This window comes from Protopterus annectens, chromosome 2.part1 (genome assembly GCF_019279795.1).
Source record: "Protopterus annectens isolate FY-2018-M chromosome 2.part1, PAN1.0, whole genome shotgun sequence".
In the NCBI taxonomy this organism is placed as follows: Eukaryota; Metazoa; Chordata; order Ceratodontiformes; family Protopteridae; genus Protopterus; species Protopterus annectens.
In genome coordinates this window covers 335,075,790-335,103,072 of record NC_056729.1, presented here as the reverse complement: position 1 = coordinate 335,103,072, position 27,283 = coordinate 335,075,790, and the positions used below count along the sequence as shown (strand labels likewise).

At 43.7% G+C, this 27,283-nt stretch overlaps 1 protein-coding gene across 1 annotated transcript in view; it reads right to left on the bottom strand.

Moving 5' to 3' along the window:
* Window positions 1–27,283, bottom strand: part of ANAPC4 (anaphase promoting complex subunit 4) — a 1,069,940-nt gene that overhangs the window by 614,627 nt on the left and 428,030 nt on the right. The window contains exon 10 of the mRNA XM_044062163.1: window positions 1,168–1,254. Within this exon, the coding sequence (XP_043918098.1) occupies window positions 1,168–1,254 (87 nt within the window). The remainder of the gene's footprint in view (window positions 1–1,167; window positions 1,255–27,283) is intronic.

Genomic DNA, 27,283 nt, shown 5'->3' with positions numbered 1-27,283 from the left:
TTCAACATGACCAAAGGGGAAGAATCTCTAGAAAAGGACCCACTACTGCTCTCTTCAAGGAAAGGGCTACTCAGACAGCTGAAGGTCAGACAATTTGGAAAATAACTGATTTAATGATTTGAGTGGGTACTTTACCAGTTTCACAAGAGCAGGATCCAGCCTGCACTAAGTTGGATGCAAAGATAAAACAACCACTGGAACCCATCACAGTGCTGCCAAGGGGGAAGGAAATTCAGCTTTTGACAAAGTTATTTCCAAGGAAGTGCACAGCTTTCTTGCATTTTGAAGAAGTAATAACCCTGTGAAGAGTAACATTAAGACAGAATGCACAGCCTGTCCACCACCTGAAAGGTCACTGCATGGTGACTCAGAGAAAAAAAAATCTAACTGGGCAAAACTTTTGCCTTCTTACAGGAGATTTCCATTTGATATGCTGAACAATCATTACCCAAACTAAGCTAATCTTACAGCTGATGAATTCTCTGGCATCTACACTCCAATTGCTGCCCCACTCTATACCTTACTTTGCTCATAATCAAGCCAAGGCTCGTGTTCAGTGAAAGATTTAGGATGTAACACCTACTGTGATGGCAGTATTCAGAACACCAGATGCAACCACATTAAAACATTATAATTTACAATTAGGGAATCTGAACCATGTACCCCCCCCCAACAAAAAGCTGACATAAATGGATACCATTTATGTGCCCTTCCTATAAAGTTCATTTTCCTTAGGAATAACTTCAAAAAATGGGTTAAACAATTACACAGAGCAGAGAAATACCAATTGCAGGTGTCAGATAAGCCCTGTCCCTTTTCTTCCTGTCTGTACTATATATTTTTGGGTTGTTTTTATTTTCATCCTTCTGCAAAACCAGAAGTCAGAATACAGCAGGTTCAGACTTAGCTCTTTTACAAGTAGAAATGATGTTAACGGAGATAAAGACACAGATGGCCAAGATTGGTTTGATCTACGAATCCCAGTGCAGCGACAGAGATCATGGGAAGGAAAGAAGGAACAAAAAAGCATATGCATTTATTTATTTTACTGCAGCAGTATTTTAACTCCTTTTGTCTTTCTCAATGACTGTACAGATCTGACAGCCACATGAAACGCATCAAAACACATCAAAAATTAGCCAGACTCCTCTTTAAGGTTATGCTCACCTGTACAAACTTGGTTAATCTGGAGTCCATCTGCATTAGTATGTCCTCCCAAGCTTCACACATGCAGGTCAATGAAAGTTTCTGGTACTGCAAAATGCATTCAGTGACAGCAAAAGAAAAAAATCCAAAAATCATTTTTATCACATGACATGGGAAGTAACATTTCATTTGTAAAGAAAATAGCACAGTTCACAAGACCAAGTGATTTTGTTGTTCAGTATAGTACACAACAAGGAGCTTAGAATATATTTATACTCTGCAAATGCACAAATGCATTTTTCTCAGTTCTATCTCTTCACATTCGGGATAATTCCTGCAGCTACAGTTTTTTGAACCACTCAAAACATCACAAGAAAAGAAAACCTTCAAAGTGTACAATGTAAAAATCTCTATTTGGTCTAGACATCTCACAATCTTATGAATGACATCATTAAGGGACTATCACTTACTACATTATGTGACCTTTAGAAATACTCATGTTTGTTTTTCAAAAGTATGTTGCACAAGCCTGCATTGGCAATATACAAGGACACATCTCTGACTATGGCCCAGGTGACCCAAGTTTAATTAGTGGTTCAGGTGCTTGACGGCACAGGCAGGGGAGAATGAACAAGCCCATCCTGTGAGGCGGAGTCCATGTGCCTCCTGGCACATGCATATTAGGTTGACATTTCTCTGATGCACACCAGGGAAACTGCTATGTGGTGCATCTGGTGGATAAAAGGGGATTTCTGATGACGTCAACCAGTAGCACAATTAAGGGGCAGCAGCACTGACACTCATTGCATCTCCCACCCGTGGTCTGTTGCTAGCCAAGTCTAAGGGGGGGCTTAAGGCAAAAAAATTGAACCACTCCTAATAGGTGCCTTGATAGCCCTCTCCAAGCTAACCCTTGACCTGGTGATGGGGAATGAATGGGACAAATTAGGTAGGAGGGAGCTTACAATCAGCAGGCAGGCAGAGGGTTGAAGTGTTCATGCACATACAAAAATAGGCTGCTCAAGAGTTGACTCAAATAAAAAGCAAAGGGGAGGGGGTTAAGCTTATGAGCTGCAGAAACCTGGAAGTAAACTTCACAGACCAATAACCCACGGTCTTTATTTTCAGCTATGTGAGTCAATCAAAAGCAAAGTTATTTATTTAATTCACTGGTAGTTTATTGCAAGCTCTACGTTATAGTAAAAATAAGGGCCATTCAGATATAAAATTCACAATAAAAGGATTAGTATAGCTTAAATAAGGACATCAAAAAACCCTGGCAAGCCAGAGACTTCACTGTGTAATACCTTAAACCTCCTGTGAAGTAGGACCATGGGAAATATGCAAATGACCCCTTAAGGACATACACTTGTTTTAGCCACATTGCTTCTAAATGTCCCTGACTTTTTAGAAGTCTCTGTTAAGTCTTTCACATTTGGCTTGCAATTGCCATGGTCTTTTTGATGTTTTTGCTAAAAGTTTTTTTTTGTCTTTGTGATCTTTTTACCTGATGCTTTGCTCATTACTGCGAAATGTTTCAGTCACCCTAATATTATTGTCATAGAACATTGTTTAAAGTGAAGTATTTTCAGAAAATTACCAAGCTATTCACTTGTGCTGTACCGATGAGCCCATTTAAGGGGTGAAATGTGTCAATCTACAACTAGTGGGATTTGGCTCTGTTGACTCGAATCCCTTTGAATAAATTCTAGTGACATTTTACTTGTTTAACTTATAGAAAAACATGACACACAAGATCCTTAACAGACAAGCACAGAACTCTTTAGGCACCAATGTGAGCTTCTCCAAGCATGCTGAACGAGAGACTGGTTTTGCTTCCAGCTGAATGATCATTCCACTTTGTGCAGCTGACCTTTACATACCTGGGCTTTATTATGGGATTCTGAAGAAGTCTTGTATTTTGGAGACGAAAGCGCTCAATAAATTCTATCTTTTGGCACCTGTGGTTTTGTTTGTAGCTTCTCCAAATTCTGGACTTTACATTCCTGGGCTTTGTATAATCAGCACCAAGTTCACTATACCTCAGGGAAAGGGCCAAACCCAAACACAGTGATTATATTTGAGCAAAGTGCCTTTTCACCAAATGTTATTAAATTAAATGTTATTAAACAAGCACTTGGCCACTGCAAGACTAGCAGGATACCTCTTTAGAAATATTATACAGTGCTCACATTTACTGCTCAAGCTGTGTTAATACATCAGTAAGGATTTTTATCTCACCATTAGCAGAAATTAAGTTTAAAACCATTTTGCAGCCTCTTCATACTGCCCAAATTTCTTTGTAAAGAGCCGTCAAAACGAGAATCAAAGTAGCTTGAAACTTGTTCACGGCTCCATCATTAAAAACCTGGCTTGAATGCTGTAACGACTATAGTACACCCCACTCTGTGTTACCTATCATATGCAGTGAGCACAGGCATAACAAATTGCCTGGACTTTTTCGCTAGAAAATAGCATCAAGCCCCTTGCACTCTGAAGTCTGCAATGTACTTACAAAACGCACCTACCACGGTTGATGACCATCTTTAGTATTTTTGGATCTTTCTTTAAAAAATACTTTACCCTTATTACTTTACTATATGACCACTTAAATTGTAACGTAAAACCATCACCGTTCTGTAACTAATTTTCTGCAGCAGATAATGATTATTAGACAACTAGAAAAAGGACGATTACTTGTTCCCTTAGTTACCTTTGGCCTGCATTGCACTCACCGTCATTTTACTTCATCAGATTCTATGCTCCAGTTTGCCTCTATTTCTTATCAGTCATACCAATACCATAGGTGGATTTAAGGGGTGCTAGGAGTGCTACAGCTCCCCCAATCTATGCTTACATTATGCAGTGATTAGTCAACAAATCAGAAAATAGTTCTGAATTAGGATTTTCCACATTACAGTTTCATCTGTAAATTGTACTTGCAGGTAAGCATTGTTGATCTTTTTCATTGGGAAAGCAGTCCATCTGGAATTGTGAAATGTTACCATTAGGACACCTAACAGATAATCAGTTCAAGATTTTGCACTTTGCATCTCAGCAGAAGAAATTATGAAAAGTAGCCTGAGCCTCCCATTTATAAAAGTAACACAAGACAATCTTCCAAAGGCATTCTTGCTTCCGCTACTAAAAGAACAATAATAAATAATAATTAATAAAGAATAAAAATAATAATTTGATACGACTCTCAGATAATACTATGTGTATACCAAATAACTGGACTGAAAAGAAAAATAAAAGTAAAACGTTAAATAAATAGTATGTTAGTTACTTTCATATCCATCTGATGATGTAATAGTTATTGGTATGTATATATCTAACAAGAATTCAGCAAATACATAATTTATGTAACATCAATGAAATGATATATTTTTTTCTTTATTTGAAGACATCTCTGAAGGAAATAAGTGCACATTTATGTACAAAAATGATGGGTCATGTAACAACGTATGTTTCTGATTCATTTCTGTCTCTCCCAATTTAAAGCTGTAGCAACAGAGTGACCTTATACAAATATGATTAAACTATAATGTGTTCCTCCAACTGACATGAATTCCAGCCTCAGAAATGTGACACACGGCCACATCATGTTTATATTCACTGTGCATAGCATGGTGGCAGAACTGGATTCTGTATTAGGTTTACAGCAAACCATTTATTGTGGATAAAAGTCACTGACTTGCGTTTACTACCACAATAAAGACTAATTTTCATTAGATGAAAGTCCATGTGTTATGTAAAGTGACTGTTGCTCTGGTTTCCAGTCAGCACTGGTATTCTGCTTTAATTTTCCAGATCAAAACCAGATTTGTGTGCGTCTATAAAAGATTAAAAGCAATTTTTAAAAACAGAATTCTAATTTAAGAAAACTGGCAGACGAACTTTAAGTTTTGTTAAAAGAGTAACTCAACCTAAGATGTTTAGATTCATGAATTCCTTTGTTTTTGCACTTAGTACCAATTTTATATGATTTTCATGAAAAATAGAAAAAACGCGTCTTTGAGCATGAATTCACAAAAACAAGGCGTTGTCTGAATCAACAGCCCACAATTAATTTGTAATAAGCTGCCTGACAGACAATAGGGTAAAATTATATTAAAGTCTCTTAGTCACTAGAACAAATGAGCATCGCTTAACATGTCTATGAAACTACTTCCCTACACCCTCGAGTGCAAATGGGCACAGGAGTATCAGTGGAGTTTAATTCACTGATACTGAGCCCCTCAGTTGCTTTTTTTTTTTCTCATAGGAAATTACTACCAAGCATAGTTTCTCATTGCACAGAACTGCCAATGACTTACTTGTTTTCACAAATTTCCTTTTGATCTGTGTTGGTACAACTATGGAGTTAATGTTTGTGTATGTACATGTTCAGGGTGTATGTGGGGGCTTGTCCTCCACATAGGCATTAAAAGGGGATGCCCTGTAAATAAAATACTGATATTTCAGTTTTTTTATTCTGAAGATTTTTTAAGAACTTTGACTTAATAAGGCAGAACACCTACATATGTCTAATCTTATGCCTGCAGCATAGACTTGTGCATGACCTATTCAGAAATAGGCTAGCACATTTAAAAATGGTTATAGCTACAGGGGACAGCATTTGAAAATGATTACTACATCTGTAGGAACAACATTGAGGTGTAGCTAGCTATTCTTGCACACCACCCCAACTTTAAACTGAGGTCCAAAAAAGCTCCTTGTTTCTCTCCTCTCCTTTTAAACCCTGACTAAAGCCTAATCTACTTCCATATCCCTGCATTTTTTTTATTCACAGCGACTTACCTCTTACACTAAAAGGTTTGAAAAGAGAAACTCTAATATCTTTGCACTCTGTATATAAGCTGCTCTGCAGGAAGCCTCTAAAGAATCAAACCCACATTGTAAAGTATGTTTGCCCACCTGTTCAGTTGCATGCAACAGATCCTGCATTTCTTTCAATTCAGACTGTTGAGGGAGTGTGCTCATTTTTTGTCTTAACCGAGACATTAGAAATTGCTGATATTTTAGCATGTGAAATTGACAATTTAGTGCTCTCATAGCTAGAGAGGCTGAGGTGTAAACCTTTTCCCCCCACCTGTCTAGTGCTCTGGAGTCCCTTTCAGAGGGTACAGGATTTTTTGCCATAGAAGCCTTAGCCCCTTTGGGACCCTGGAAGATGGTCTCTGGATCAGCAACAGGGCTTTTATAAATGAATTTGTGGGAGTCAGGCACTCTATAGTATCTGTCTGGTTTGGCTGGAGCAGGAGGCAGAGAATCTGGATTCAAACTAGATTCTAAGTAAACATCATCCACAATGTCTAAAACTGGGGGGATGGCAAGAGGTCTGTGCTGGGGGAGTAAAAGAAACTCTCTGAGCCTTTTCTTTGAGTCAGAGTAGTCCTGACCTTCCCAGTGAAAATGTTCCCTCATAGTGTGTAAAGTTTCCCCAAAGGAGTAGTCTTCAGGGGGAGAAGCTGAGGGAATGGAATCCTCAGCATCAGAATCTTCATAAGGGGGAAAAGAGTAATCTTGGTCCTCAGAGGAGCCTGAGGAAATAGACACTTGATCTGAGAAGGCATAATCTTCCTCTTGTCTAGGCCTTTTGTCGGGAGGGGGTTGGGAACCCCTGATTAAAGAGATCAAATCTTCCGACATTTTAAGCATCTGTTTCTTAGGCATGGGGCCTTGAACTGGAGACTGAAGTGCAGTCTTTTTTGGTTTAATAGGAGTCTTAAGCTTAGGATACGTTTTTATGGTGAGCGTCGGTCTGAAGACGCCTTCAGAAACCGAAGGTGTTTCTGCAGCACCGACATCTCTTTCTGCAGTGTCGTCGGTAGGGGCTAAACAAAATGGCTGCGTCGGCCTAGCACTCTCCACCAAAGGCTCCGAAGTGGTCTTGGGTTCCAAATCTGCAGTAGCCAGGGGCTGCGTAGGAGCCTCACTGAAAACTGGTGAACCGGAGACCGGCCCAGCCGAGGCCTTGGAGTCTGGCTTGGATCTAGGCTACCTGTCCTTATCCTTGCGTTTTTTGTGCACACCGCTAGTCGGTTGCTCCGACGGCATTGTGTAGTTAAATTTTCTACCGAAGTAGTGTCGTGCGAAATCAAAGCATCATTTTATAGTACGCTTATTGAACCTAGCACAAAAACGACAACCAGTGACGTCGTGGTCTGGGCCTAGGCAAGGTATACAGTAAGAATGAAAATCCTTATGAGGTATTTGCTTCCCACAAGAAATACAATTGTTAACTTTTTCTGACATCGGTCTGAGGCAAGAAAGTTTCAACGGGGTACTTAGCTTTATTGAAGACTTCGGATCTGAAATTCGACTTCGAAAATCTCAGGAGTCGGCCAACCGGCACTTGCGAACTGCTTCTGCTTCGGGCACCGCACGGCAAGAAAGACTGGAGAAAATGGTGTCGGATGCATTATATATACTCCTAGTGCACTGACGTCAGGGAAGAAGCGACAGCAACCGACGCCGGACCAAGACTTTGGAATTCAGACCGACTGCGGGACCGCCTGACGACAAGACATCTCAGTTAAGTATTGCAAAATCTGAGGTAAATTGGGTGCTGCTGTGCTCATCCCTAAAGATTGGTTCCAGGCACAGAATCTTTTCCATTTGTCAGCATAAGATTTTCTAGTGCTAGGTCTTCTCACCTCCAAGATGACATTCATCACAGGTTTGCTGAGGGATGCTAAGGGTGAATTTAAGTGATTAGCCAAGCTGCAAGGTTCAATGTTGGGAGCTGAGGGTGCAAAATTTGGTTCTCCTGCTGAGACAGCAAGGAAGGTGTCTGAGGTACGTGCCATGGAGATATTTGTGACACACTGCGCAGGAGTGGGTACCAGTGTTGGCATTGCCAGTCTGGAGCAATCAAAATTATTCTTGGTTTGTCCTGTTTAACTTTTAGCAGGACTTTGGAGAGCAGAGGCAGAGGGGGAAAGGCATAGACTGATAGGTTTTTCCAGCTGAAGGACACAGCATCCACTTTCCAAGCTTTTTTGTGGGGAGTCCTTGTGCAAAATTTGTCCAACTGGTAGTTCTAGGGGGAGGCAAATAGATCCATGTCTGAGCTCCCCCATTTGCTTGTCAACATGTTGAAAATCCGTGGTTCCAGTTTCCACTCATGTAGGTCCATGAGATTTCTGCTTAGTCAGTCTGCCAGTGTATTCAATTTTCCTGGCAGGAATTGAGCTTGTAGGTGCACCTGGTAGCTCAAAGCCGTGTTCCACAATGCCATGGCTAGTCTGCAGAGGGGGTAGGAATGTGTACCCCCCCCCCCACATAACCATGGTGTTGTCCGTCTTTACCATTAGTTGTCCTGGAAGAATGTAGTCCTTGAAGGCTGTCAGAGCATTCTGTACAGCTAACATTTCTTTTTGATTGATATGAGGTGCATTTGATTTGGGTTCCATTTACCCTGAATGCACTTCTCTGCCAGGTGAGCCCCCCATGCATAGTCTGATGCATCTGTAGTTAGGGTTTGGGCGGCAGGGGGTAGTGTGAATGGCAGTCCCTTGTTTTAGTGGCAGGCCTCTGCCCACCATAGGAACTCCAGGCGCAGGCAAGGTATGATAGGAATCATTGTTTCCAGGCCGTGACAATGTTGACTCCATAGACTTTTTAAGTACCACTGAAGTTTCCTCATATGCAGTCTTGCATATGGAGTTAGACGAATGTAGGAGGCCATGAACCCCAAGGCTTGCAGTATTTGTCTTGCAGATAGCAGGGTTTTTGTGGCCATTTGTTTGAAGTAAGTTACCAAATTAATTTGCTTTTCTGCCGTGAGGAAAGCCATCTGGGCAGTTGTATTCAAGCTTGCACCCAGGAATGCAATCTGCTGAGAGAGTACCAGTTGTGATTTCTTTTCGTTTATGATGTACCCCAGACAAGTTGGAACCCTTTTTACAAACGCCAGATGATTTAGAAGTGTGGCCTGGTTTTCTGCCTGAATTAGACAATCGTCCAGGTATGGATATTATTTGAATATTTCTTTCCCTGCAAAATGCAATTACTGGAGCCAGGCACTTTGTGAATACCCTGGGTGCAGTAGACAAGCCAAAGAGCAGTGCAGAGAACTGACAATGCAAGTAACCTGCTTTGAAGCATAGGTATCTTCTGCAAGATTCCCTGATTGGGATATGCAGGTAAGCTTCTTTTAAATCTAGAGTTGCCAACCAGGCATCTTTGCCTAGCATAGGAAGTAATTGGTGAAGAGTCAGCATCTTGAATTTTGGAATGTCCAGAAAGGTGCTTAGAGTAGACAGGTCCAGAATTGGACGCCATGATTTGTCTTTTCTGGGTACCAGGAAAAGCCTGGAATAAAAACCTTGTCCCTTTTCCTCTTCTGGTACCGGTTGAATAGCCTTCATGTTTAAGAGGGAAAGCACTTGTTTTTGAGCCTCTGTCCACTGATTTGGGGGCAGGTCTGGCCACCCATTTGGTGTTGGCAACGTGTGGAAATGAAATCTGTATCCCTGGGACACTATATTTAAAACCCATTTGTCCTGGGTTATGAGTTCCCAGTTTTTTCTTTACCCCCAAAGGGGCGGCTAAAAGGTAAGTGCTTGGGAATTTTAAAGGAAAGTCAGTGAGACTTGTTTACCATAGGGGGGTGTCTTATTTCCAGATTTGGAAGTGGGGGCCTCCCATTGCTTAGTTCTGAGAGTCCCCTGGGACTGAAACCTGGTGCTTTTGGTGTGTCTGGGTTTGGCTTGAGAGAATCTGGAAGGAGCTGGAAAGGACCAATTCTTCATAGGCCAGTGCCTACTAAATCTAGGAGGTTGCACTTGCAAGAAATATTTTACATTTTGCATAGATTTAGCTTTACCTTCCATCTTTTTTAGAACTTCTTCAGCCTTATTGCCAAACAGGCGGTCCTGATTTAAAGGAGCATCCAACAATTTCATTTTAACATGGTCAGGCAGAGAATGCTCCTTAAGCCAAGGTTGCCTTCTAAGCACAGACCCAATAACAGCAGCACTACAAGAGGCCTCTAATGAATCAAAACCACATTGCAAAGCATGTTTTCCAACTTGTTCAGCAGAATGCAGTAAATCCTGTAAATCTTTATTTTCCACACAGTCAGAGATCAACATCAGTTTCTGTTTAAGCAGTCCAATAATATGTTGTTGATATTTTAACATATGAAATTGGCAGTTTAAAGCCCTGATTGCCAAGGTTGTAGAAGTATAAACCTTTTTACCCCATCTATCCAGCGCCCTGGAGTCTCTATCAGAAGGGGTAGGATTTGTAACAGTAGAAGCCTTAATGCCCTTGGGCCCCTGAGAAATGGTTTCTGGATACGCAACAGGATTTTTGAAGAGGAACTGTGGGACTCAGGAACCCTGTAGTATCTGTCAAGTTTACTAGGAGCCGGAGGCAAGGAATCAGGGGCCATACTGGATTTCGAAAACACATCAACAATGTCTAGTACAGGAGGTACAGCCAAAGGTCTATGCTGAGGCAGAAGAAGGAAATCCCTAAGCCTCTTTTTTGATTCAGAAAATTCCTGACTTTCCCAGTGGAAATGCTCCCTAAAGGTATGTAAAGTTTCCCCAAAAGAAAAGTTCTCGGGGGGGGGGGAGCAGAGGGAATGGAATCCTCTGCGTCAGAATCTTCATAAGTAGGTATGGACAAATCCAGGTCATTAGAAGAATCAGAAGAAACAGAGTCCTGATCAGAAGATTCATAATCAAGCTCAGCCCTAGGCCTCTTAGAAGGGGGGGTTGACTACCCCTGAATAGAGTAATAAGATCTTCAGCCATTTTGATCATTTGTTTTTTAGGCATAGGGGCCTGAACATGTGGCCTGGGCGTCGGTTTTTTAGACATAGATCGAGATTTAGGCTTTAGTATTGAAGGTGGAGTAGGTTTAATATGCAAGTCTGTAGGCCTGAATACACCCTCAGAAGCCGGTGCCTGCACAGCGGCTCTGCACCCATCCAAGGTAGAGACATCCGCGGGTTCCATAGGTGAAGTATCTTGCGGCATACCGGACCCCGAATGGGTCTCAGTAGACGCCTGCGAGTCATAAGTAGCGGGTATCAGGGGCTGCGAAAGCACCTCACTGAATACCGGCAAACTGGCGACTGGCTTAGGAGAAGCGTCGTTGGCAATTTTGGACCTTGAAGGCCTGTCTCTGTCTTTATCTTTGAGTTTTTTTCGGAATCCCGGTAGTCGGATGGCTAACTGACATAATTTCTGGATAATTAAACAGAGAACCGAAAAATTTAGAGACAAAAATGTACTGACGACGGATAGTGCGCTGATTAAATAAAGCACAAAAACCGACAGCAAGGTACGTCGTGGTCAGGGCATAGGCAAGGAATGCAGTACAAATGAAAATCTTTATAAGGTATTTGCTTTCCACAAGTAATGCAATTATTAACTTTTACAGACATTGGTAAGGAGCAAGAAGTTTCCCCAATGGGATACTTAGCGTTAAGTTGAAGACTTCGGTTCTGAAACTTGAAAATGAAAATTTCAGGAGTCGGCCGACCGGCACTTGCGAACTGCTTCTGCTTCGGGCACCGCACAGCAAGAAAGACTGATGTAATGGCATCGGCTGCAAGTTTTATACCCCTGATGACCTGACGTCATGGAAGAAGGGACAGCAACTGGTGCAGGACCCAAGACTTTGCTAATCAGGCCGACTAAGGGCAACCTGCCAGCAGATTACCCTAATGTAATGACTGCAACAGTGAAACAAGAAGAACATCTAGGATACAGTCTAAGGTTGAGTCTCATTGGTTATTTTGTATTCTTGTAAGGCTGGTGATAAGTTGTGTGAAGGCATGCAGATTTCTGCTACTTATAGGCGAGTCTATGATTAGTTCTTGCCAGTTAGTGTCTGTGTCACCTAGAATAACAGTTTCATTGGTTAGGTTCTGGGTAGTCTATGAGAGAACATCTTCCAAAATAGGGATGTTTTGGCCAGGTGGCATACATAGAGCTACAATGGTTAATTGGAGTTATTCATTTGTAGATACATTGTAATTAGTTTTGTGCTCCCAAAAGATGGAGCAACTTTAGAAATAGGGGTTATATTTTCCATCTGCTCTCTACAGCAGAAAGTTTTGTGAAACTACAACAGAATGCCATAATTTTCAATAATAAGTCATGGGTATCGTGCAGTACATCTATGCACTACAACAAAATGGTCAGATGTTCATTTGTGGGCATATTTATTATTTTTTTCCATGACATGTCATGGACCTCGAAAAACAGCAGTTCCCACAACACCCTAATTACAAACAATATCACAACTGCATGGAAATTTAACACATTTATAGTACACAAAGAGGTCCCCAAACAGAATGCTTGGCATTCTCCGGAAGTCACCTGGAAAGGGATTGATGGACAGAAACTAACGACCAATGTGACAGCAAAAAACATTATGATGAAAATTGCGCAAGCTACTCTCCCTTTTAGCTGCACATTAGGCAGACAAGTCTAGCTGCAGTCCGAGGATGTAAATCCGAAGTCATATCAAGAAGGATAACATGTACCTGTGGCTTATAATACAGCTGTGATCTTGAAAATTAACACTTTCTGCTTTAATGTATTTAACATTTTGACTATTACAACCTGGTGGCTGGAAAGACAGTATTGTTGTGTAAAATCATACCATAACTTTAGATGCCCTTCTCTTCTATACGTTGCTGTATTCATAACACAAGGGAGTTTGCCTCTGTTGACCCTCATACGTCTGGACATTTTACGAAAGACAGATGTTATCGGTAGGGTGTGTGCGATGTCCCGCATCTCTCACTATGGCTGCTGGCCATAAACCGACATTTGGTACAAAATGGACGTCAGCACGCATCTTCCTCAGAACTGAATACCGCTGGGATCAGCGACTACAGAGTAAGTACTCAGGAGTCAGGCAAGTGCAGATGCATCCTTGAAGGACATCTATACAGCAGCATATAAAAGAGAAGGACATCTAAAGTTTTGGTAAGATATTACACAACAATACTATGTCCTTCTATTCATATGCTGCTGTATTCGTGACACAAGGGAGAGTGCAAAAGCTCCTGCATTAAGAATAGGGTGGAGGAAAGTACAGTTGTGTACACTTACCACAAATGTAGATGTTCGAGTGTATTCACTGTTGCAGTCATTACATTTGGGTAATCCTGCTGGCAGGTTGCCCTCAGCCGGCCTGAATTCCAAAGTTTTGGGTCCTGCGTCGGCCGCTGTCGCCCCTTCCCTGAAGTCAGGTCGTCAGGGGTATAAAAGAAGCAGCCAATGCCATTTTCTTCAGTTTTTCTTGCCCCAGATGTCAGGTGCCCCCAAAAAAGGGTAGCCAAATTTTATATATATATTCAGAAATATACCATTATAAATGTTACCTTCGTCTATAAGCAAATACACCACATAAGTAGTATAAATCAGAGAAGGAAAGATAAGATCCAAAAGAAAAAAGGGGGAAGGCGGATGGGTAACCTGGACTGCAACAGTGAATACACTCGAACATCTACATTTATGGTAAGTACACAACTGTACTATGTTCTTTGGGTTTCACTGTTGCAGTCATTACATTTGGGTAAAGTCCCAAAGCTAAGGTTGGGGGGCTGGAGCTAAACAGCATTAGGAGCGGCTATGAGGCCCTGCAGAACTGCAGTGGCCAAGCCTGCCCTGGATTTAGAGTAGAATGGCAGATGATAGTGCTTTGTGAAGGTGTGCACTGAACTACAAGTAGCAGCTTCTAAAATGTCCTTGGTAGGTACTCCCCTGAGAAAGGCTGCTGAAGTAGCTGCAGCTCTGGTTGAGTGTGGCCTAATGCCCTTAGGGTGTACATAGCAAAAACGAATGCAGTGGCTTATCCACTTTGAAATAGTCTGCTTTGAGATAGCTTTTCCTTGTGATCCTGCAGCATATGTCGCTAGTAACTGCTCTGTCTTTCTGAAAACTTTGGTTCTGTCCAAGTAGAATCTAGGCTGTGTACATCCAAAGAATGCAGAATTATCTCCCCCTTGTTCCGTGGATTTGGATAAAAGGTTGGCAGGTGAATAGTTTGGTTGAGAGCCACAATGGACACCACCTTAGGCATAAATGTTGGGTTTGTCCTCAGAGAGACCCTGCCTGGATAAAAAATGATAAAAGGTTCCACAGCCATGAGTGCCTGTAGCTCTGAAACTCGTCTTGCAGAAGTAATTGCTAGGAGCAGAGCTGATTTCCAAGATAAAAACTTTATATCAGCAGTAGCAGCTGGCTCAAAAGGAAGCAGGGTGAGTTTTTCCAAGACATAGTTGAGGTCCCATGCAGGCAGTGGTGATCTCCTTGGAGGTCTTACATTTTTGGCTCCTCTGCGGTACTGGTTTAATAAGGGATAAGAAAAGATTGGTGGCTCTACATTGTAATGAACTGAAATGGCAGAGGCATGAATTTTAATAGATGAGAAAGATAGGCCTTTGTCCAGCATAATATTGCAAAATCTGAGGAATATTTGGCACAGCTGTATCAGTTCCTTGTGCCTGGTTCCAAGCACAGAATCTCTTCCATTTTCCAGCATACGATTTTCTAGTACTAGGCCTTCTGGCTTCCAAAATGACATCCATCACAGCTTTACTGAGAGGTGTGTTTTGTATGACTACATTATTCGCCATGCTGTCGGATTTAAAGTTCTGAGTTGCCTGTGCAGGATCTGACTGTTTTGCTGGGACAGTAGATGAGGTATTTGAGGTAAGGTCCAAGCTGGACATTGAGACAAGCTCCTTAATATTGGATACCAGTACTGGCGGGGCCAGTCTGGGGCAATCAGTATCATCTTTGGCTTCTCCTGTCTGACCTTTAGGAGTACCTTTGGGAAGAGAGGCAGAGAGGGAAATGCATATACTGATAGGTTTTTCCAGCTGAAAGATAGGGCGTCCACTTTCCATGCTTGTCTGTGATAAATCCTTGTGCAGAATCTTTTTAGTTGGTAGTTGTGAGGGGAGGCAAACAGATCTATGTCCGGGCATTCACATTTCCTTGTTATCATGCTGAAGACTTGTGGATCCAGGTGCCACTCGTGGGGATCCATGAGGTTTCTGCTTAGTTCGTCTGCCAGAGTATTTTTCCTTCCTGGCAGGAATTGTGCCTGCAGATGTACTTGGAAAGTCAATGCCGTGTCCCACAAAGTCATGGCTAGTCTGCAAAGGGGGTAAGAATGTGTGCCCCCCTGCTTGTTTATATACCACATGACCGTGGTGTTGTCTGTCTTTATCAGTAGCTGTCCTAGATGAAGTAGGTCCTTGAAGGCTGTCAGGGCATTTTGAACTGCTAGCATTTCTTTTTGATTGATATGCAGATGCATTTGGTTTGAGGTCCATGAGCTCTGAATGCATCTTCCTGCCATGTGGGCCCCCCAGGCATAATCTGATGCATCCGTTGTTAGTGTCTGTCTGGCTGGGGGTAATGTGAATGACTGTCCCTTGTTTTGGTGACAAGCCTTTGCCCACCATCGAAACTCCTGTTGCAGGCAGGGAATTAGAGTAATCATAGTTTCCAGGCTGTGGCAATGTTGAGTCCAAACACTTTTTAGGTACCACTGAAGTTTCCTCATATGCAGTCTTGCATATGGAATTAGTAAGATGCAGGATGCAGGATGCCATGAAGCCTAAAGCCTGCAGAATTTTTCTTGCAGATAACTGGGCCTTTGTTGCCAACATTTTGAAATAGGTAGTCAGTTGCCTTTGTTTGTCTGGCGTGAAATAAGCCATCTGGGCAATTGTATTTAAGCTTGCACCCAGGAATATTATCTCTTGAGAGGGTACTAGTTTTAATTTATTTTCATTGACTGTGTACCCTAGGCATGCTAGAAGTCCTTTCACAAGCGCCAGATGCTGTAGAAGAATGTCCTTGTTCTCTGCTTGAATTAGACAGTTGTCCAAGTAAGGATATATTTGTATTCCTCTGTCTGCAGAATGCAATTACTGGCGCCAGGCACTTTGTAAAGACCCTGGGTGTAGCAGGTAAGCCAAAGGGCAGTGCAGAGAATTGGTAATGCATTGAGCCAGCTTTGAATCTGAGGCATCTTCTGCATATTTGTCTGATTGGGACATGCAGGTATGCCTCTTTCAAGTCTAAAGTCACAAGCCAAGTGTTCTTGCCCAGCATGGGCAGAAGCTGCTGCAAAGTCAACATCTTGAATTTTGGTATATCCAGGAATGTGTTCAAAATAGATAGGTCCAGTATTGGCCTCCAGGCCTTGCCCTTTCTGGGTACCAAAAACAGTCGAGTAAAATTCTTGTCCCTGCTCTTGCTCTGGTACTTGTTGAATGGCCCCCATGTCCATGAGGGATGAGACTTGTTTTTGTGCCTCTGCCCATTGATTTTTTTTGGCAGATCTGGCCAGCCGTTTGCCTTTGGCAGGGTATGGAAATGGAACTTGTAGCCTTGTGACACGATATTTAGGACCCATTTGTCCAGGGTTATAATGTGCCAATTTTGAGAAAAAAGTGCTAATTTTCCCCCTAAGGGTGCTGTCAGGAGATAAGTGCTTGGTGCAGGCAGGGGGAAGTCATTGGGACTGTTTCCTGTATGGTTGTAATTTGTCTTCACCAACTTTGGAGTTAGAAGCCCCCAATTGTTTTGAGCGATATGAACCTTGCACCTGGGGTCTGCCTCTAGGGCGTCGGGGTCTGCCCCTTTGAGGTCTGTCTGACACAGGAAAGGACCAATTCTTTGTTGGCCAGTGTCTACTAAACCTAGGTGGCTGTACTTGTAAAAAATCTTTGACAGTTTGCATAAATTTAGCCTTGTCCTCGATTTTCTTTAACACCTCTTCTGCCTTAACACCAAACAAGGTATCATGTTGTAAAGGTGCATCTAATAATTTAACTTTAACATGATCAGGTAGCTTTTGTTCCTTTAACCAAGCATACCTTCTAATTACAGAACCTGTAACTGCGGCCCTGCAGGAGGCCTCTAAAGAATCAAAACCACATTGCAAAGTATGCTTTCCAACTTGTTCAGCTGCATGCAATAAATCCTGCATTTCCTTGTTTTCTGCACATACAGGATTTAACAACATTTTCTGTTTAAGCAATGCCATGACATGTTGCTGATATTTGAGCATATGAAACTGACAGTTTAAGGCCCTTATAAGCCAAGGTAGCAGATGTGTAAACCTTTTCCCCCATCTATCCAGTGCCCTAGAATCTTTGTCAGAGGGGGTAGGGTTTTTTGCAGTGGAAACCTTAAGTCCTTTGGGACCCTGAGAAATAGTTTCTGGGTCTGCAGCAGGGTTTTTAAAAAGGAATTTATGAGAGTTAGGAACCCTGTAATATCTGTCAGGCTTAACAGGAGCTGGAGGTAAGGAGTCAGGGGTAAGACTAGCCTCCGAAAACACATCATCTACAATGTCTAACACAGGTGGGATGGCTAGTGGCTTGTGTTGAGGTAGTAAAAGGAAATGCCTGAGCCTCTTTTTAGATTCTGAAAAAATCTTGGCTCTCCCAGTGGAAATGCTCCCTCATGGTATGTAATGTTTCCCCAAAAGAATAGTCCTCTGGAGGAGAAGCTGAAGGTATAGATTCTTCAGCATCAGAATCCTCATAGGGGAGAAGAGAATATTCCTGATCAGAAGAAGAATCAGAAGAAATGGTAACCTGATCTGAAGATTCATAGTCAGTCTCTTGCCTAGGCCTCTTATCAGGAGGGGGTTGGGAAATCCTGATCAAGGTAATCAAGTCTTCGGCCATTTTGAGCATCTGTTTTTGGGCACAGAGGTCTGACCACATGGCTCTTGAGTTTGTTTCTTTGCTTTGGAAGGTACTTTAGTCTTTGCCTTTGAAGCTGAAGTAGGTTTGATGTGAAGATGTTTAGGTCTGAATACACCCTCAGAAGCCTGCTCAGCGGCTCCGGACCCATCTGAAGGTATAATATCCTAGGCTCCAATACCTTGAGTTTCCAGTGGCATGGCCGACTCCACGTGGGAGTCGGTTAGCGGCCTGCGACTCTAAAGTAGCAGGCGTCAGGGGCTGCGAAAGCGCCTCACTGAGGACTGGCGAACCGGCGACTGGCTTAGGAGAAGCTTCGTCATCGGTTTTGGGCCTCGGTTGTCTATCTCTTTCCTTTTCTTTACGTTTTTTGTGAACTCCGGCAGTCGGATGGCTATCCGACGACATTTCTGGATAATTAAACCGGCCTCCACAATAGTTTAAAGCAAAATCATACCAACGCTTAATAGTGCATTGGTTAAATCTAGCACAGAACCGACAACCAGAAAAGTTGTGATCAGGGCCTAGGCAAGGAATAGAATAAGAATGAAAATCCTTATGAGGTATTTGCTTCCCACAAGAAATACAATTATTAACTTTTTCTGACATTGGTCTGGAGCAAGAAAAAAGTTTCCCCAACGGGGTACTTAGCTTTATTGAAGACTTCGGATCTGAAACTCGAACACGAAAATCTCAGGAGTCGGCCGACCGGCACTTGCGAACTGCTTCTGCTTCGGGCACCGCGCGGCAAGAAAGACTTGAAGAAAATAGCATCAGCCGCTTCCGACAGCGGCCAACGCAGGACCCAAGACTTTGGAATTCAGGCCGGCTGAGGACAACCTGCCAGCAGGATTACCCAAATGTAATGACTGTAACAGTGAAACACGAAGAACATCAGAAGCATTTTCCACAAACCCATGCAGGATGGCTCTGGCAAACCCTGCCCTGGCTCTAGACATGTCCAACTTGTAAGTGTTTGGTAAAGGTATGGACTGAGGACCATGTAGCTGCTTCTAAAATGGCAGCTGTATCTAGTCCCTTGAAAAAAAGTGCCAGGGGAGGACATTGCTCTAGTGGAGTGCACCTTTAATGGGAAGGGAAGGCTTCTGCCATGGGCAGTATAGCAAAAGGTGATTATTCAGGAGGATATGGTTTGCTTGGAAACAGGGTGTTCCAGGGCTCTTGGGTGGTAAGACACAAAAAGCCTGTCTGATTTGCTGATGGGTTTAGTCTTGTTCAGATAGTATCCAAGTTGTCTATGAACATCCAGGGTATGCAGAATCCTTTCAGATGGGTTTTGGGGTGAAGGAAAGAAAGTGGGTAGATTGATGGCTTGATTCAGGGACAGCTCATTGACTATTTTGGGCATAAAGGAAGGATTGGTACGCAAACACCCTATCTTTGTAAAAGACTGAAAAAGGATGGGAAGCCATAAGGACTTGTAGTTCTGAGACCCTTCTGGCTGAAGTAATGGCTACCAAGAGTAAGGTTTTCTAAGTACAATGTTGGAGAGAACAGTCTTTGGCTGGCTCGAAGGGTGGTAGTGTCAATTTTTCCAGTACAAAGTTAAGATCCCAAGGAGGAGGAATGGGCTTAACTTGGGGGGTCTGAGGTGTAGAACCCCTTTTAGGAAGAGTTTAACTTCCAGCCTAGAAGCCAAAGAAGGGGTAAGAGGCAGGCATGCTGAGATGGCCAATAGGTGGGTCTTGACAGAGAAGTAGGATAGTCCACACTTCAATTCATACAGGTAAGACAGAACCACCAGGGGTTGAACTACCAGTGGTTGTAAACTGTGTTTTAGACACCAGGCAGAAAATCTCTTCTACTTAGAAAGGTATGATTTTCTGGTATTTGGTTTTCTGGCCTCCTGCAAAACCTGAAGCAAGTAAATGTGTCTGAAGGGAATCATTGTCCTATCACTCACAGTGTAAGGTTCAGAGTGGACAGATGTGGGTGCATGAACATTCCCCTGTCCTGCATGAGCAGGTCCATCCATTGAGGTAACTTGCGGTGATTGCCCTTAGCTAGATGTAGTAGTAGGGGGAACCAGTGCTGCCAGCAGGGAGTCACTAACAAGATATGAGGTTGTCCTTTCTGAATTTTCAGCAGAACTTTTTGTATGAGAGGGAAGGGGGGAATGCATAAGCGTACATCCCATTCCAAGGGAATAAAAGAGCATCCATCCTCCAAGTTTCGGGGTGTGGTACCCTGGAGCAGATGGTTGGAAGCTGTCTGTTAATGGGGGAGGCAAACAGATCCACATCTGGGATACCCCACCGATGGACCAGGTCCTGAAAAACATTCCTGTTTAGCATTCATTCGTAAGACAGAGTCATGGTCCTGCTTAGAGTATCTGCCACGATATTGTCTGCTGAGGGGATGTAGATAGCTTGGATGTTGGCTTGTCTGTCTAGGGCGATTTCCCATGCCTGCAGGGCTAATTTGCACAGGAGATAGGACCGTATCCTTCCCTGTTTGTTGATGTACCACAGTACAGTGGTGTTCTCTGCGTACCACCTCCACGTGCCTGGAAGGAGGTGTTCTTTGAAAATTTGTAGAGCTACTATCAGAGCTTTAATTTCCTTGATATTGATGTCTTCTTTCTGCTGAGTGAGGGTCAAAGAGTATCTCCATTCTCCCAAGGTTGCTCCCCAACCTGTGTTTGAGGCATCTGTGAAGAGGTCTTGTTTGGGGGGCAGAGGTTGCAGGGGCAGGCCTGAGTTGGCATTTATCTGGGCTATCCACCATCTCAACTGCCTGGAAAGGCATGGTAGCATTGGAATCATGAATTCCAAGGGGTGCAGATGTTGTGTCCAAACTGTTCTCAAGTACCACTGGGACATTCTCATGTGAAGTTTTGCCAGAGGAACCATATTGATAGGTGGAGGCTATGAATTCTAGGAGCCTGAGGAACTATGGCTGAAATGGCTTTCAGAGGGAGCAAGGGACAATATTTTGTCTGGGGAAGACAGGCCTTCATTTTTTGTTAAGTTCCCGCATTCCAGGAACACATGATCCTGTGAAGGAATCAGGGATGATGTTTTGAGATTTATAGTGAATCCCAGACTTCTCAAAAGGGAGATGGTGAAGTCTAGATGTTGTACAACCATAGGTACTGACGAGGCCTGGATCAGGATATTGTCTACTAGGGGAAGAGTTGGATTCCCCTCATCCTGGCAAAGGCCATTACTGGTACCAGGCATTTTGTAAACACTCTTGGGGCCATACAGAGACCAAACGGCAAAGCACAGAACTGACAGCGTGCATAACCCACTGAGAATTGGAGGAATTTCCTGAAGAGGGGATGGATTGGAATGTGTAAGTAGGCATCTTTTATATCTAAGGACACTAAGAAAGCCTGGAGTAGGATCAGAGGGAACAGGGTAGGAAGGGTGAGCTTGCTAAAGGAGGGAACTTGAAGGAAGGTGTTGAGATGGGACAAGTTCAGGATTGGTCTCCATGGACCTTCATTCCTGGGAACTAGAAACATCCTGGAATAGAATCCCTTTCCTCTTGCATGTGTAGGGACTTCTTGAATGGTTCCTTGCTGTAAGAGCTCCTGAGTAATTGAGGAGAAGAGGGTCAGTTCTCAAGGGGGTTGCAGAATGCCTTTGGGGGTAGGTTTGGTCTCCCAACTCATGAAGTATCCCGGTTGTATTATAGAGAGGACCCAAGAGTCCTGGGTAACCCGATTCCAAGCTGGTAGGGAGAGGGAGAGATGAATGGAAAATGGGTTGTTTGGATCCAGTGGCTGGTAGTCACAGGCTTACCCTGAAAGGGCTGCTTGGTAGCAGGAGTGGATGGAACAGATATGGCTGAGGACAGTTTCCTGCGGTCCCTTCTTGCTTTTGGCTGGCAACTGTCTGGCAGGCTTTCTCACAAAGGAGGTTTTGGTAGGGTAATTCCTTCGGAAGCATGGGACTGGAGAGTCAGCAACCACTGAACTAAACAAATCTTTATTATCTAGCGGCGTGTCTAAAAGTTTACACTTAATGTCATCAGGGAGAGGCTTGCAACATAAGCCAGGAGTATCTCCTAATGACAGACCCTGAAAGCAGCAGCCCTAGATGAGGCCTCTACTGCATCATTGATAACTGCACTTAATGGAGTGCTTGATCACTTGAGTGCAGGAATTTAACAGGGTAGAAATTTAGTCACATCAGCTAGTAGGGCCAGGGAGTATTTGGCTATGTGGGTCTGGTAGTTAATTGCGCTGATAGAGTAGCAGACGTGCAGACCTTTTTCCCTAGGTGCTCCATTAACCTGTTCTCCTTAACAGACGGCAGAATGGAGGTGGAAGGGAGCAGCTTGGCAGTTTTGTCCATAGCCACAGCAATAACTGAAGGGTCTGCAGAAGGTGCTTTATACAAGAATTACCATCCCCAGGGACCTTATAGAACTTGTCCGGGTGTTTGGGTGCAGGAGGCTGTAAATCAGGGTTTCTGGAGGCAGCCAAGAATGCAGGGTGTACTGGGGGTACAGCAGACAGGTTGGGAGACTTCATTTGCAAGAGGACATAATACCTCTTCTGGGTTTCTGTAACCTGACTGCTGTCCCACTTAAAGAATTCTTTCACTTGAGCAATGATTTCCCCAAAGGTGAAATCTTCATCTGTGGAATCAGTGCCATTAGATTCCTCCTCTGGATCTGTGATGTATAGGTGAGAGATTCATCCTCTGATGAATCCTCTTCTTCGGATGAAACATTCTGAGCAGGCTTATCCTTGGCAGTAGATGCAGTAGGGGCCTGGGCCTGAGTAGGGGTCTGGAGTATGGCTAAGAAGGCTTTCAAAAGGTCTTGAGTAAAAGCCTGCCAGTCAAGAAGTTGTTCAGAGGCTGCAGGCAGCGAAGAAGCAAGATGTTTATTTTTTTGCTAATTCTTTCTATGGGACTCCAACTCCAGAATGAACTGGCACCCCACCTAAGTACCATGTTCAATCACAGCCTCACCTCAGGCTTTGTGCCCACTAAATGGCGCACGGTGATGGTTATCCCACTCCACAAAGGGTGGGCCATAACAGACTCCGGGAACTACTGCCCCATTAGCCTGACGAGCCTGGTCTGCAAGGCCATGAAACGTATCATCATGGAACTCATAAACAAAGACATTGGAGATCTCCAAACTCTGGACCCCAACAGTTTGGGTTTGTAAAAGGCAAATCATGTCTCCTAAACCTGATAGACTTCTTTGAAGCAGTCACCAAAGCCATAGATGAGGGTAAGGTGGTTCACACAGCCTATCTAGATCTCGCCAAGGTACCGACACCATCCCCCACTCTGGAATTATAGATAAACTCACTAATCTAGGTATAAATCCCTATGTCTCAAGATGGGTTGCCAACTGGCTTACTGACAGAACCAACACTGTGAAAGTAGCAGACTCCAAATCAGACTTCAGACCAGTGACAAGTAGAGTACCACAGGGTTCAGTCCTGGGTCCTCTCCTGTTTGGTATCTACTTCTCTGAAGTACAGACGAACACAGAAGGTCTTTGGCTAACTAAATTCACAGATGCCTGCAAACTAGGAGCCGTAATCAAAACTCCTAACAATGTGGACATCTTACAAAAGGGCCTCACTGAGGCAGATGCCTGGTGTCAAAGCCATGGTCTCAAGCTCAATGCCAAAAAGTGCATTGTCATCTCCTTTGGTAAAAACTCTGTAACCATGAACTATCACATAGGCAGTAGTCTACTTAACACCAAAAGTGTGATAACAGACCTTGGGACACAGGTGGACAGTAGTCTCACCTTTGATAATCACATTGCCACAGTGGTCAGGAAATCCTTCTATGTGGCACACCTCATCACAAAAGGTTTCTCATCCAGAAAAAAAGAGGTCATTGTTCCCCTCTACTCATCACTCATTAGACCCATTACAGAGTATAACGCCCCTTTTGGTATGTATCTCTTAAGACATCTAAAACAACTGGAAAGGCCACAGAAATGAAGACAGACTCAAAAAACTCCATCTTTACTCCGTTGCATATCGCCTACTCAGAGGCAATCTCTGCCTAACATACAAAGCAATGTCAAACCCAGAGCTGTTGGACATGCTCCACTTAAAGAAATCCCAATCCCTCTGAGCTACACGCTCTAGGGACCTAAACCTTGTCACCACAATAAACAGAACATGCTGGAGGGATAGATTCCTGTCCCAGAGACTTCCCATACTCTGGAACAGACTACCTATCAATGTCAAACAGAGCTCCTCATTAGCACTCAAGAAAAATCTTGATGATTGGATGGGTAATAAGAAATTCACCCCGAGGATCACTTCTGTGGTTTTGCTTGACAGGGGCACAGGAAAATAATTTTCTTGGGTGGCGAAGGGTACCTTTTTGGCTAGACATGTATAGGCCCTAGGGCCAATAGCCTAGTACCTACCTATGAACCTGTGACGTCAAGGTATCGGAGATCCAGTGTAGAGTGGGAGGGCCAGAAGACGGGCGGCATGCAATAATATCAGAGCTGACATCCTCGCGAACCAATTTGCGAGACCCTATGTGGTCCCTTGGATATGGTGAGCCTACGTTCCCCCCTCAGTGACCGATTTGGATGCCTGCGATTCCCTTTGGGATGTGCCCTCGGCTTCTTTGATGGCTTTCACTTGAGTACCCACCAAAGAGAAGTCTGAGGATTCCGGCTCGAACTCTGGACTTTCACCACCCTCGAGAGGTATGGCTGGAGGACAAGGTGCAGCAGACGGCTCAGGCCAAGACTTTTTAACTGGTCGCTCATCCGTGGGGCCCAATGTCAGATCCGTCGCTTTGGCCAACCGCTTTAGACATTGATTCTCTAAATAAAGTTTTCGGGCAGCTAAGTGAATCCTGAGGGTTCTGAGAACAAACGCCTGACAAATACTGCAAGTAGTGCTGTCGTCTTCCTGGCCTAAGAAAAACAGGAAGAGCTCATGTATATCTTTATGTGGAATTTGCCTTCCACACCTTTTTTTCTTCTTCTTTCGGCTGCTCCTGTTAGGGGTCACCACAGTGGATCAACTGTTTCATTTCTTCCTGTCCTCTGCAACTTGCTCTGTCACACCAACCACCTGCATGTCCTCTCTCACCACATCCATAAACCCCATCTTAGGCCTTCCTCTCTTCCTGTTACCTGGCAGCTTCATCCTTAGCATCTTTTCCCCAATATACTCTGCATCCCTCCTCAGCACATGTCCAAACCAACGTAATCTTGCCTCTCTGGCTTTGTCTCCAAACCTGCCAACCTGGGCTGACCCTCTAATATACTTATTCCTAATCATGTCCATCCTCGTCACACCCAGTGCAAGTCTTAACATCTTCAACTCTGCCACATCAAGCTCTGACTCCTGCCATTTTGTCAATGCCAGTGTCTCCAACCCATATAACATAGCTGGTCTCACTACCCTCTTGTAGACCTTCCCTTTCACTCTTACTGGGGTACTCGTCTGTCACAAATTACTCCTGACACTCCTGACACTCTTCTCCACCCACTCCATCCTGCCTGTACTCTCTTCTTCACCTCTGTTCCACACTCACCATAACTCTGAGCTGTTGATCCCATGTATTTAAACTCATCCACCTTCGCCACCTCTACTCCCTGCATCCTCACCATTCCTCTATCCTTCCTCTCATTCACTCACATATTCTGTCTTAGTCCTGCTGACTTTCATTCCTCTTCTCTCTAAAGAATATCTCCACCTCTCCAGGGTCACCTCCACCTGCTCCCTACTCTCACTACAGATCACAATGTCATCTGCAAACATTATAGTCCACGGGGACGCCTGTCTGATCTTGTCTGTCAACCTGTCCATCATCATTGCAAATAAGAAAGGGCTCAGAGCTGATCCTTGATGTAATCCCACCTCCACCTTAAATGCATCCGTCACTCCCACCGCAGACCTCACCACTGTCACACTACCCTCGTACATATCCTGTACCACTCTTACATACTTCTCTGACACTCCAGACTTCCTCATACGATACCACAACTCCTCTCTAGGCACCCTGTCATATGCTTTCTCTAAATCCACAAAGACACAATGCAACTCCTTCTGACCTTCTCTGTACTTCTCCATTAACACTCTCAGAGCAAACATCGCATCTGGGTTGGGAGGGTGGCCTAATGGTTAAGGTGTTTACCTTACAAACACAATGTACAGGGTTTGAATCTCATAGGGGATAACTAGCTAGGCTTAAAATGGCTCGTAAGGGCAGTTAGCCTAGTACTAACCTATGAACCCATGAATCTGTAGTGCTCTTTCCTGGCATGAAACCATACTGCTGATCACTAATCATCATCTCCCTTCTTAACCTAGCTTCCACTACTCTTTCCCATAACTTCATGTTGTGACTGATCAGTTTAATCCCTCTGTAGTTACTACAGCTCTGCACATCACCCTTATTCTTAAAAATCGGTACCAAAACACTTTTTCTCCATTCCTCAGGCATCCTCTCACTTTCCAAGATTTCATTAAACAATCTAGTTAAAAACTCCACTGCCATTTCACCTAAACACCGCCATGCTTCCACAGGTATATCATCTGGACCAACAGCCTTTCCATTCTTCATCCTCTTCATAGCTATCCTTACTTCCTCCTTGCTAATCCACTGCACTTCATGATTCACTATCTGCACATCATCCAACCTTCTCTCTCTCATTCTCTTCATTCATCAGCCCCTCAAAGTACTCTTTCCATCTGCTCAACACACTCTCCTCGCTTGTGAGTACGTTTCCCTCATTATCCTTTATCACCCTCACCTGCTGCACATCTTTACTAGCTCGGTCCCTCTGTCTAGCCAATCGGTACAGGTCCTTTTCTCCCTCCTTAGTGTCCAACCTTTCATACAACTCTTCATATGTCTTATCCTTAGCCACCTCTCTCTTTGTCTTGCACCTCATCTCCTTATACTATTGTCTACTTTCTTCATCTCTCTGACAATCCCACTTCTTCTTCGCCAACCTCTTTCTCTGTATATTCTCCTGTACTTCTTCATTCCACCACCAGGTCTCCTTGTCCTCCTTCCTCTTTTCAGATGTCACACCAAGCACCTTTCTAGCCATCTCTCTTACTAGCTCTGATGTAGTTACCCAGCTATTTGGTAACTCTTCACTGCCACCCAGTGCCTGTCTTAACTCTTCCCTGAACTTCACCTCACAATTACCCTTTTTCAGTTTCCACTATTTGATCCTTGGTGCTGCCCTCACACTCCCCCTCTTCCTCTTGATCACCACTGTCATCCCACAAACCACCATCCTATGCTGCCTAACTACACTTTCCCCTGCCACTATTTTACAGTCTCCAATCTCCTTCAGACTGGCCCTTGTACATATGGTATAATCCACCTGTGTGCATCTTCCCCCACTCTTGTATGTCACCCTATGCTCCTCCCTCTTGTTAAAATACATATTCATCACAGCCATGTCCATCCTTTTCGCAAAATCCAC